The sequence below is a fragment of the Monodelphis domestica genome, chromosome 2, assembly GCF_027887165.1.
Source record: "Monodelphis domestica isolate mMonDom1 chromosome 2, mMonDom1.pri, whole genome shotgun sequence".
Taxonomy (NCBI): domain Eukaryota; kingdom Metazoa; phylum Chordata; class Mammalia; order Didelphimorphia; family Didelphidae; genus Monodelphis; species Monodelphis domestica.
The window spans coordinates 291,564,074-291,577,632 of record NC_077228.1 but is presented as its reverse complement, the minus strand read 5'-3'; the positions used below and the strand labels follow the sequence as shown (position 1 = coordinate 291,577,632).

The 13,559-nt window shown below is 35.3% G+C and overlaps 1 protein-coding gene across 2 annotated transcripts in view; it reads left to right on the top strand.

The window, feature by feature from the left end:
* Window positions 1-13,559, top strand: part of LOC100014394 (24-hydroxycholesterol 7-alpha-hydroxylase) — a 97,192-nt gene that overhangs the window by 46,996 nt on the left and 36,637 nt on the right. For both annotated transcript variants that reach the window (XM_007484020.3, XM_007484021.2), the window contains one exon: window positions 11,160-11,293. In XM_007484020.3, the coding sequence (XP_007484082.2) occupies window positions 11,160-11,293 (134 nt within the window). The remainder of the gene's footprint in view (window positions 1-11,159; window positions 11,294-13,559) is intronic.

Sequence of the window (13,559 nt, the reverse complement as noted above, 5' to 3'; positions counted from 1 at the left end):
CCCACAATAAACTCCTTCCCCATAGTCATCTGTTGCAGTAGTTTCCCCCTTCTTTTGAAACTTGTCTCAGGTACCATCTCCTTCATGAAATTGTAATATTAAGTATTATATTTTATAAGATTTATTAATAATCACTTGAAGTAGAAGAAAATACAAGAAGTCTGAGTAAAGGCAGTTTTCCCAGACACATTTGTGGGTAAAGAGAGAGAGGGGCCGCATCAAACACAAACTTCATCTCCAAAATGTAAGGATGCAAGCCTGAAAGTGGGATGCTGGGAGAGAGTCCTGAGGTTCAAATTCTAATCATACAAAACCTTCTAATTGCCCTTCTCTTCTTCAAAGCTGTTTCCTTCACATTTCAAATGATATCTCCCCTCCTGTTGTAATTTGGTTTGTCTTCTACATTCCTAAATCCCCACCCCATTAGATTATAGGCTTCCTGAGAGCAGCCTAAATTCATCTGATTAGTAACTAACTCCATGCCTTACACATAGTGGGTGTTCCACAAAAGTTTGTTAAAAGGATGATACTTTAATAACAAATTTCCACATTAGTTTTCCAAAGTTATATGATCCATATTGTCTTCCTCTCTTCTTCCCTCCCCATTCCTGGAACTGGCAAGCAATTCAGTCTGGGTTATACATGTATTATTATACAAAACATATTTCCATATTATTTGTTTTTATAAGTAAATAATTTTATAAAACAAAATCCTCCAAATATATACCCAAATAAATGAGTGATAAATCATATGTTTTCATCTGCATTTCTACTCCAACAGTTCTTTTTCTGGAGGTGTCTAGAATTCTTTTTCAGAACTCAGAATTGTACTGAGTCATTGTATTGCTGTTAGTAGCAAATGTATTACATTTCATTGTTCCACAATATTGCAGTTACTGTGTATAATATTCTTCTGCTTATACTTATTTCACTTCATCAGTTCACATAGGTCTTTCCAGATTTTTGAAATCATCCTGTTCATCATTCCTTATAGTACAATAATATTCTATCACCATCATATACCACAATTTGTTCAGCTGTTCCTCAGTTGAGGGATACCTCTTTAGTTTCCATTTCTTTGCCACCACAAAAAGAACAGTTATAAATATTTTTGTTCATTTTTATCTCTTTGGGACACAGACCCAGTAGAGGTATTACTATATCAAAGGGTATACATTCTTTTATAGCCCTTTGGACATAATTCAAAATTGTCATTCAGAATGACTGGATCAGTTCACAACTCTACCAGCAAAATGTTTTCCAATTTTGTCACATCTCATCCAACACTTATCATTTTCCTTTACTGTCATATTGGCCTGTCTAATAGGTATGAAGTGTTACTGCAGAGTTGTTTTAATTTGCCCTTTTCTAATCAAGAGTGATTTAGAAAGTTTTTTGTATGATTATTGATAACTTTGATTTCACTGAAAACTGCCTATTCATATCCTTTAACCATTTATTATTTGGGGTATGCCTTGGATGCTTATAAATTTGACTTAGTTCTTTAAGCATTTGAGAAATAAAATCTTTATTAGATAAATTTGTTATAATTTTTTTTCTGTTTGTTCTTTTCCTTCTAATCTTGATTGCATTGGGTTTATTAGTACAAACCTTTTAAATTTAATATAATAAAAATTATTCATTTTACATTTTGTAATGTTCTCTATCTCTTGTCTAGTCATACATTCTTCCCATCTCCATAGATCTGGCAGATAAATTATTCTGTGTTCCCCTAAGTTACTTAAAATAAATATCACTCTGTGTTTAAATGATTTCCCAATTTTACCTTATCTTGGTATAGGTGAGGTACTGATCTAATGTTTGCTGTACTATTTTTTCTTTTTGGACATCAAATTTTCTGTTTAAATGTTTTTTTTTTCTTCAGGAATACTTGGAAATTATCTATTTTTAAATGATCTTATATTTTTCCCTGAAATAATTTAGCCAGTTTTAATGAGTAGGTGATTCTTGGTTGTAAACCCAGGCCCCTTGCTTTCTAGTCCTTCAGAGTGGAAGCTTCCAGATCCTTTGTAATCCTGACTGGGGCTCCATGATATTTGAATTGTTTCTTTCTGGCTGTTTACAACTTTTCTCCTAAATAGATTTATTGTAGGAGTCAACCTGTGGATTCTTTTAATTTCTCTTTTATCCTCTTATTCAAGAATATCAGTGAGTTTTCTTGGATAATTTCTTGTAAATAAAGTATTGGCTTTGTTTTTTTGGTCATGAATCTCAGGTAGTCCAATAATTCTTTAATTGTCTCTCCTGAATCTATTTTCCAATTTTTTTCAATGAGATATTTCATATTTTCTTCTGATTTTGTTTTATTGTTTCTTGATGTCTTATGAAGTCATTAGCTTCTATTTGTCCATTTCTAATTTTTAAAGACTGAATTTCTTCCATGACCTTTTTGATTATCCTTTTCCATTTGGTCCATTCTATTTTTCATGGCACTGTTTTCTTCATTGGATTTTTTTGCCCATTTTTCCAATAGGTCAATTCTGTTTTTTTTTTTTTAATTCTTTTCTTCATTGGATATATGGGCTCTTTTTCCAGTTGTCCAATTTTGCTTTTGAAGCTGTTATTTTCTTTTTTGCATTACTTTCATTTCTTTTTCCTATTTTCTTCAACCTGTCTTATTTGATTTTTAAATTTCATTTTTCAGGTTTTTTCAGAGCTTGAGATCAGTTTCTAATTTTCTTTGAAGTTTTGCATGTGGTTGCTTGGATCTCACTGTCCCCTGTTGATTCTGTGTTTAGATGTGTGTTGCCATAGAAATTTTCTAGGGCTAGGAGTTGGTTTTTGTTTTTGTGGACTGGGAATTCTGAAAGCTGCTGATTCTGTTTCCTCTGCTGCTAACTTGCAGGGCTCAGAACTGTGAGCTATTTTTCCCTGGGGCACTATGGCCTTCCAGATCTCACTTTGAGCTGGTGGCAGTACCTGGGACTTCAAGGGATTAATCTGAGGTGCTCTTTTGTTGCTGTAGCCTGGGTTCTAGGATCCCAAAGTTGGGCTTTGCCAAGTCATAGAACCTGGCACAGGTAGGTGGTGATGTAGTCAGCCAGCACTCCTCTGTGTGAAGTCTTGCTTCCAGTTCTCCCTTATACAATTATAATCAATTCTCTCTGCCTACCTTTCAAATTGTGTTCAGAGAGAGAGGTCTCTCACTCCATCTTGCTTTTAGTTTTTGACTCTTGTCATTTTGAGGTATTTTTTTAAAATTTAGGATATTTCTCCTTGGTCACAGGATTCATTATTCCACCCTCCCCCCTCTTCCCCCCTCCCTTGGCACTTCTCCTCTCACCCCTTCTTGGGAGCTGACAAGCAATTCCACTGGATTATACATGCATCATTGTTCAAAACCAATTTCCATGTTATTCATATTTGCAGTAGAGTGATCTTTTAACATAAAAACCCTAATCATATCCCCATTGAACTACATGATCAGTCATGTTTTCCTTCTGTGTTTCTGCTCCCACAGTTATTTCTCTGGATGTATAGCATTCTTTCTTCTTAGTTCCTCTGGACTGTCCATGCTAGTACAAAAGTCTATTACATTTGATTGTGCCATAATGTATCAGTCTCTGTGTATAATATTCTACTGGTTCTGCTCCTTTTTCTCTGCATCAATTCCTAGAGGTCTTTCTATTTCACATAGAATTCCTACAGTTCATTATTCTTTTCAGCAGAATAATATTCCATCACCAACATATACCACAGTTTGTTCAGCCATTCTCCAATCTATGAACACCCCTTCATTTTCAAATTTTTTGCCCCCACAAAGAGTGTGGCTATAAATATTTTTGTACAAATCTTTTTCCTTATTATCTTTGAGGTAATTTTAAAAGATTGGTTTGGAAGCATTGTCAAAGTGATTACAGCTTTCACTGCTACTAAGCTACCATCTTGGCTCCATTTCTTTAAAAGGATGTTACTACCTAGGCCTTGATGAGTGCTTAGAACATTTGGGGAACTTGTTAGTTATAATTCTGCAGCTACATTAAAATGATCTGAAATATGCCTGGGAATTTTTTGGTTTGGTGACTCCAGTTTTTTACTGTCCTTTTGCTGTCTTTCCTTGGGCTATTTTGTATTTAGTTTGTATATGTTCTATCTTTCCTTATCTGTGTAGGTATTGTTCCCCACCCTCAGTGGACTTGGTTGGGGGGCCTTAAAAGAAGAGGCATTTTCATTTTTGTCTTTTTAGTTGGCATAAATATAGTAGGACATCCTTCTATATAACCACTACATTCTGAGATACTTAGCATTAATTCAGCATTAATTGAAAATTGCATATGAACCAGGAACTCTTATTATTTTATAAATATTTTATATGAACATATCTAAACACCTTATGACTTTTCTTAGGCTTACAAGAACTACCAGCATCACTACTCTTATATTGGGGCCATTATTAATAATTAAATAGCATTGATGAAACAAAGAGAAGTGCTGCTCTGACCCAATAATGGCTTGTTATAAAAACTCTTCTTCGAATAAGTGTGATTGGAAAATTGTTGTAAGACTTTAATCAGCTTTGGAAAATGAGTCATGTTTAGCACATAATAAAAATTTTTGTTTTTTGTATTTTTCTTTCTTTGGTTTTTTAAAATTGAAATTCATATAAATGCTCATGTGTTGAGTTTTCATAGAACGAGGTCCTAATGTACTCCTTAAGTAGAATTGAATTGTGCTTAATAGTAATTAGCTTTAAGTTAATATTATTCTCTTAATGCATTAAGGTCTCTGGAATCATAAGAAAACTACAGATTTTTCTTGTGTATTTCTGTAAAAAAATGTAGTAAATGTAGAAGAAATGCCATCCAAACTGTTCATTAATATCAGCTACTAGTAGGTGCTATCACCTAGAAAGAGAACAAGCAATAGGAAGACCCAAGTTCAAATCCAGCATCAGACACTTACTAGTAGTGTGACCCTGAGTAAATCACTTAACCTTGCTTTGCCTCAGTTTCTTTATGTTTAAAATGAGGATAACAGTACCATCTGCCTTATTTGATGTAGTATGGACCAAACGAGTTCACATATGTAAAGCACTTTATTAACTTTAAAATGCTATGTATTTTTTAGAAATATATAAGTAAAATAGAAATTTAATTTCTTTTTTACTTTTAAACAAAAAATAATCAGCAAATATACTTTTTATCAAGTCAGGAACTAAAGGAAAATCATCTTGGCATTTAACAACATATCACATATAACCCTAATTTATCTGTGTGTTTTTCCCTTGTGTGTGTAGTTCATTCAAGTAGTAAATCTTATTCTCTTTTGGATATAATTTTAGTTGTCTCTCAGACACATCTTCTTTCAAGCATCAGGCCTGATTGGTTTTAAAAGGTGAATTTAAAAACTGTTGTTCTCACATTAAGTAATATCAAAAGATTGCTGAACATATTTAAAAAGTCATTTTTTTCCTTTCATTTTGGCCATAAATGAGATGACCCCCCCAAATGATTTAGAAAGCCATAGATATGAGAAAATATTAAGATTAGGTTGTGATTCATGATTTTAAAAGCATCAACAATTCAGGGAAGATGATAGAAAATACTGCAGTACAGTTTTTAATGAAAGTGACTGAAATCTTGCTTTAGAGGCATAGAAGTTACACCCAGTGTATTTGAGAAGGCAAAGTGGCACACCTTATATCACTCTCATTTCCCAATTACCAGGCTTATCACTTTCTTTAGCTCTTCTAGGAATTCTTATTGGGCTTGGGTTCAATTAGTATTTTTCTAATATAACTGTATCCACATTATTGTTTTCTTCTGAGTTTATGTCTTGGTCTTTCCTGCTACATTGTAGTTTTTTAATGTCAAGTTTTGTTGTTGTTTATTCATTTTCCCAACCTGTTTCTTGACTTTGAACTTCATATTAAGATCAGGCTCTGTTCAACCTTTGCCCAGGAAGGGCATCGCTCCCCATTCCTGTTGGCTTTTGTCCCTTGACCCAGAAATTGTATCCAAGTCCCCTGTTCTTCTCTCTTATAGGACTTCTCTTTGCCCTGACACCGTAACCAGGTCCTCTGCTCCCTTGTGAATAACTGGAAGCTCTCCTTTATAGTACAGAACTTTGACCAAGAACTGTATGGGCAATAGAGTTAACAATCAGTGCCATCTGTGCCCAGTGCCAGCAAAGGGTCTCTTGCAATCTCTTTCTGATTACTTTGACCCCCTTACTATCATCTCTGGCACAAGAGCTCCTGAACATGTTTTTTTCCTGTTGCAGCTGCCTCCAAAGCCCATTGCTATTGCTGCCTGCCATTTTGCACTCCACCCACTCCAGGCTGGTGCAGAAGCAAGGTTTCTAGACCCCTCCTGTCAATCTTCTCTCTTGCTTGGGTAGGGAAAGTGTCTCACTCTTACATTTTGTTGTCTCTGCCAATCCAAAATTTGGTTTGAGGAATTACTTTAAAATTGTAGGAGAATGTTGTAAGAGTTATGCTTCATTGATAACTCTCCTCCTCTGTCTTGGCTCCCCCACTCCTCCACTATCTCCCACCACCTAGATGGATATACAAGTGAATTCTTGTTCCATTTTGCAAACCAATTTAGGGAATGATTAATCCCAATACCATATAAACTGTTTGAAAAAATGTAAAGAATTGCTACAAAATTCCTTTTATGATATAAATATGGTTCTGACACCTAAACCAGGGCAAAGAAAACTCTAGACCAATTTCCTTAATGAATATTGATGCAGAAATTTTTAATAAAATACAACCAAGAAGATTACCAAAATATATCAGAAAAATCATATACTATGACTAGGTAGAATTTATACCAGGAATGCAGGACTTGTTCAATATTAGGAAAACTATCGGCATAAGTGACTATATAAATAACAAAAACAACAAAGATCATATAATATATGAATAGATATAGAAAAAGCTTTTCACAGAGTTCAAAACCATTCCTATTAAAAATCCTAGAAAGCATGAGAATCAATAGTGCCTGTCTTAAAATGATAAATAGCATATATCTAAAACCAAGTGCAGCATTATCTGTAACATGGATAAGCTTGAAGCCTTCCCAACAAGATCAGCGGTGAAGCAAGGATATCCATAATCACCACTGTTATTCAATATTGTTCTAGATTAGTATCTATAGCAACAAGAGAAGAAAAAGCAATAAAACTAGGCAATGCAAAAACAAAACTATTACTTTTTGCAGATGATATGATGGCATATTTAGAGAAACCTAGAGAATCAATTAAAAACCTATTTGAAATAGTTAACAACTTCAACAAATTTGCAAAATATAGAATAAGTTCATATAAGTCACCAATATTTCTTTATACTACCAACAAACCCTAGCAGCAAGAGATAGAAAGGGGAATTCCATTTAAAATAACTGCAGATGATATAAAATATTTAAGAATCTACCTGTCAAGAAAAACTTAGGGATCATATGGACAAAAGTATAAAACAGTTTTTATATAGATAAAGATCAGATTTAATCAAATGGAGAAATATTAATTGCTGGTGGATAGGCTAAAGCAACATAATAAAAATGCCAATTCCACCTAAGTTAATTTACTTTTTAGTGTCATGCCAATCAAACTACAAAAGAATTGTTTTATAGAACTAGAAAAAAATAATAATTCATCTGACAGAACAAAGATCAAGAATATCAAAGGAATCAATTTTTTTAAATGTGAAGGAAGATGGTCTAGAGATTCTACATTTCAGACTATTAAAAAACAGCAGTCATCAAAACAATCTGGTACTGGCTAAGAAATAGTGTGGTGGATAAGTGGAATAAATTAGGCACATAGTACATAGTAGTAAATGACCATAAGAATCTAGTATTTGATATACTCCCAAAATTCAAGATTTGGGGGAAAGAACTAAACATTTAACAAAAATTGCTGGAAAAACCAGAAAGCAGTTTGGTAGAAACTCAGCATAGACCAATATCTCACACCTTTTCCAAGATAAGGTGAAAATGGATAAATGATTTAGATATGAAGGGTGACATCCTAAGTAAATTAAGGAGGCATAGGAAAATGTACTTGTCAGATCTATGGTTAAGGGAAGAGTTTATGACTAAAGAAGAGATAAAGAGAATCATGGGAACTAAAATAAATAATTTTGATTGCATGAAATTAAAAGGCTTTTGCACAGACAAAACTAACATAGCCAAAATTAGAAGGAAAATGGGAAACTGAAAAAAAATTTACAGCTAGTTACTCTGATAAAAGCTTCATTTCTCAAATATATGGGGAGCTGAACCAAACTTATAAAAATAAGTGTCATTTCCCAGTTGATAAATGGTCAAAGAATACGAACAGACATTTTCCAGAAGAATAAATCAAAGCCATCATAGTCACATGAAAAATATTCCAAATCACTATTGATTACAGAAATGCACATTAAAATAACTCTAAGATACTGCATCACATTTATCATATTGTTAATATTCCAGAAAAGAAAAAAGGCTAATGCTAGAGGGTGTGTGGAAAAATTGGGACACTCATATGCAGTTGATGGAGTTGTAAATTGTTCCCATCTTCCTGGAGAAGATTTTGGAATGATGCTCAAAGAGCTATAAAACTGCATAATCTTTTAACTCAATAATATTAATCCTAGGTCTTTATCCTAATGAGATAAAAAAAAATAGGGGATATGACCTATTTGTGCCAAAACCTTTATGGTAACTTGCTTTTGTAGTGGTAGAGAAATGGAATTTGAGGAGATGCCCATCAATTGGGGAATAACTGAACAGGTTGTGATATGTGATTGTGGTGGAATACTATTGACTAAGAAATGCTAACTAGTTTCAGAAAAATCTAGGAAGTCTATATCTTTAAACTGAGGCAAAGGGAAGACATTGTAGATGGTAACAGCAACATCATAAAGATGATCAATAGCTCTTCTGAACAAGACAGCGATTCAAGGCAGTTCCAGAGGACCCAGGATGAAAAATGTTATCTAAGGGAGTTAGAGAGAGAGACCGAGACAGAGAGAGAGAGACAGAGAGAGAGAGAGATCTGAATGCAGATGGAAGCAAACTTAAAAACAACAACATCAACTTTACTTTTGGGGTTTTTTAGGGGGATCTGGATTTCTTTTGCAGCACAGCTAATATGGAAATACAGTATGTGTGACTTCATATGTATAATCATTGTCATATTATTTATCTTCTCAAGAAGAGGGAGGGACAGAAGGGAGAGAAAATTTGGGACTCAAAACTTTAAAAATGATTGTAAAAATATTTTAAATGTAATTGGTAAATTTAAAAACATAAATTATATGTATAAACCCTAATTTAAAACAAAGGAGGTATAGGCTGAAAAATAGGACTGGGATCTATATCTGCAGCTAAATAAACAAATAGTACCAGGATTTTGACTTGCTGATGGACTAGGTGTACTGTGGTCTTGAGATTACTAAACATCACTCAGTGGAGACAGGCAGGATCCTCTGGGGTTGTACTGATAGGGATTCAAAACCCTGTAATCTGACTTATTAAGTGATAAAACCAGTTTTATCTGGTTTTATTTATTGTAGGAACTGTGTGCTTTTTCACATCCAGTGAAATATACTCCCACCCTAACTCAACATACTACAGATTGAGTATAAAGTAAAATTGGTTATTCTTATTATTAGATTGTTCTGTAGTCTTTTTGGTCATGCCCAGTTCTTTGCCACCTTGTTAGGGATTTTCTTTCTTTTTTTTTTTTTTTAAATCCTTACCTTCCATCTATTGACTCCAGGGCAGAAGAGTGGTAAGGGCTAGGCAATGGGGGTTAAGTAACTTGCCCAGGGTCATACAGCTGGGAAGTGTCTGAGGCTAGATTTGAACCCAGGACCTCCCATTTTTGGGTCTGGCTCTCAATCCACTGAGCCACCCAGCTTCCCCCTTGTTAGGGGTTTTCTTGATAAAGATTCTGGAGTGGTTTGCCATTTCCTTCTTCAGCTCATTTGGCAGGTGAGGAAACTGAGGCAAACAGGATGAAGTGACTGACCCACCTAGTCAATTTCTGAGGCCAGATTTAAGCTCAGGTCTTTCTGCCTGCAGGCCTACATCTAGCTGCCCCATTTAACAAGCGCTGCTATTTAACTTTTGTTGAACTCTCTTGACCAAAATAAGATTGAAAGCTGAGGCAGCTGTCCAAATAATTCAGGTCAAAACCCAAGCATTTCTGTCTGTTACCTGCATCATTGCCCCAAATTTCTATTTTATTTTGACTGAAGGGACCTGAGGGCTTTAGGATGCTTAATCCTGATCCTTCTTTCAAGTAGCTGGCATTTTAAGTATTAAATAATACATGGGCACCAATTCAAGAAAGCATCGAAGCACCTTCATTCAAAGGTGACATTCTGGGTGGAATGAATATGTCACTTAATGATTTCTTGGTGCTATTTTTGGACCTTCTGAAAGGAATGATAGAGTATTCAGGGACAAGGCAGGTGGAGTGGTGACAAGAGAGAGGCAGGAGCCTTCCTTTTCGCCCTTTCTATGCTGATATTGCCAGTCCTGTTAATCCTTCCCCAGATGGTGTGGGAAGCCAAATCAGCAGAAGAAACAGTTCCCCACTGACCACCTCTCTAACTGGCTATGGTCTAGTGGCCTTATCACAAGGAGACTGAGTCATACTAAAGATAAGCTATATAGTTCATGGCATAATTTTACAATAGGTCTAGTATTATTATGGCCTGCTACTTCTTTTGTACTTCATTTAGAATAATTATTACAAAAAAACAATAATTATTACATTATCCTGTCTGAGTGGCATATTGGATAGAAGGTGGGTCTTGAACTCGGGAAGACCTGCATTCATATCTTGCCTTAGACAATTACTACCTATTTAAGACCAGGCCATTTACTTAAATGCTCCTAGCTCTGGCTTCCTCACCAGTAAAATAGAAGCATTAAGAGCCCTTACCTTCTTGGATTGTTATCAGGATGAAATGAGGTAATATATGTAAATTGCTTTCCAAATCTTTAGGCACTTTATAACTATGAGCTACTTGAAGAAATAAATAAAGAAAAGGGTGAATTGTTATTTAATTTGGCATACCTCCAGTATTAAAATACATTTCTTTGAAGTAGGATTTACTCCTAGGTGTTGTTAAGCTTATAGAAAATTTGCTTTCCCAAATCTTTCATTCCACTGTGATCTTTTTGCTTTTTCCACAGGTAAAAATAATATTAAGATTTCAGAAAAAGACTTGAAGAAACTTCCACTAATCAAATGGTGTGTTTTAGAAACCATTCGCTTAGTTTCTCCTGGTATAATCACAAGAAAAGTGATGGAGCCAATGAAGATTTTGGTGAGCTTTTATTTGATTTTATACTAATGAATATTCTAGAAGAAGACATTTTGGACTTGATTCTTGCAGTATCTCACATGGTCCTAGGATTTAAAATGGATAGAGAATCTGGAATGAATTAATAACAATAATTGATTCAGAATGATTTATAGACATCTAAATTGATTCTCACAACAATCTTTTGAAGTAGGAAAGTATTAGCTCTGTTTTAACCTCAAATTCTGCCTGCAAATCCAGAGCTTTATTCATTGTACTACACTGAGGAGCTTAAAATAAAACACAATAAGAACAACAAATAACTGAAATAATGATGTACTCTTTGCTGGCAAAGTGAAGTAAAAGATTTAGATCCATGTGATTTATATTTGTTTAGTGTTTTAAGTGCCTTTACAGTTTTAAAAAAACGCTTTACATATACTTTTTTCAAATTTGTTGAGTACTTACTATGTACTTAAAAAAACAAAACAAAACACTTACCTTCCATTTTAGACTCAACAGTAAGCATTGGTTCCAAGGCAGAAGAGCCATAAGGGCTAAGCAATGGAGGTTAAGTGACTTGCCCAAGGTCACACAGCTCAAAAGTGTCTGAGGCCACATGTGAATCCAGGACTTCATGTCTCTAGGCCTGCTCTCAATCCACTGAGCCACCCAGCTGCCCCCTTTATACACTGTGTTAATATTTATGACCCACTTTACCCATATCATCTCACCATTACCTATGAGATCAGCTAGGGAAGGCCTTCCAGAGAAATGGGAGTTGGGAGACATACAAGAGACCACCTTGTCCGGCTCAGATATGACCTAGAATCCCTTCTATGGTATCCCAAACAAGCTATTGCACAGCCGCTGCTTGAAGACTTCCACAGGATTGGGAAGCATGACCTCTTCAGACCACTCAGTGCATTCTGGGACATGCCTAACTGTTAGGAAGTTTCTCCACGCCGTAGGGCCAACTCCCATCTCCAGTTCTGTTCTGTCTGCTGTTTTTCAGTTATGAGGCCACAGAAACTCTGAGTGAGCAAATGGCATTCAGAGTCACCCAGGAGTGACAGCCAGAAGCAGCTGCCTTTGGATACTAAGTCCATGCCTTTCTTCTTGGTGCCTTGCTCTGTTTCTTCCCCACTGCTGTCACACTGCGACAGTACATTTGTAGACTAGATGCTCAAGAAAGTGGCAGAATCCACAGCTGAAAGAAACTACCATTAAGAATTTCTTTTGGGTATGAGGCTGATCCATATGGCTTGAATTGAGTCGTCTTGACTTCTTTTCTTTCTCTCTCTCTTTTTTTTTTTGCCCAGCTTAAGCAATTTCGAATTTCAGGCAGAAAAATTTTGTAGGAACAACAAAAAAGAATGCAGATGGAAAATAGAACTTAGTAAAAGTTTCACTGTTTAATAAATCTGAAGGGAGAAGATGAAACGCCTTGAAGTACTGGCCCATATGTGCATGCCATTTGATAGACCAGAAAGAGCTTTGGACTTAAAAGTTAGAAATCTGGGTCTGTGTCCACTTACTAGTAGTATGTTCACAGAGAATTAGCTTTTAATTTCCTACCTAATTAAATAAAGAGAATAATATTAATACTACCTACTTTGGGTTTGCCTAGGCTTAAGCAAAGGGCAGCTGGGCTGTGCTAGAGCACAGGGCTTACATTGAAAAGACTCATTTTCCTCAGTTCAAATTTGGCCTCTGGATTTTTACTAGCTATGTGACCCTGGGTAAGTAACTTATCCTCATTTGTATCAGTTCCTCATCTGTAAAACAATCTAGGGAAGGAAATGGCAAACCACTGTAGTATTTTTACCAAGAAAACCCCAAATGGGATTATAAAAAGTCAGAATTGAAAACAACTGGACAAATGCCAAATTTAAGCAACTTTAGGTTCCTAGAAAGGAGGTATTTGGAAAACTGCGAAGTGCTGTGTAAATGGGAATTTTTATTATTATGAACATTTATCATTATCATCATCATTATTATTAGACATAGTTATCTAATTTCTGTTATTAAGAATAATTGGAATAATAAAGTGGAGGAGTTCCATGGAGATTGGAACAACCTCCAGGAAGTGATGCAGAGTGAGAGGAGCAGAACCAGGAGAACATTGTACACAGAGACAAACACACTGTGGTATAATCGAACATAATGGACTTCTCCATTAGTGGTAGTGTAATGTCCCTGCACAATCTGCAGGGATCAAGGAGAAAAAAACACTATCCATAAGCAGAGGACAAACTGAGGGAGTAGAAACACCGAGGAAAAGCAACTG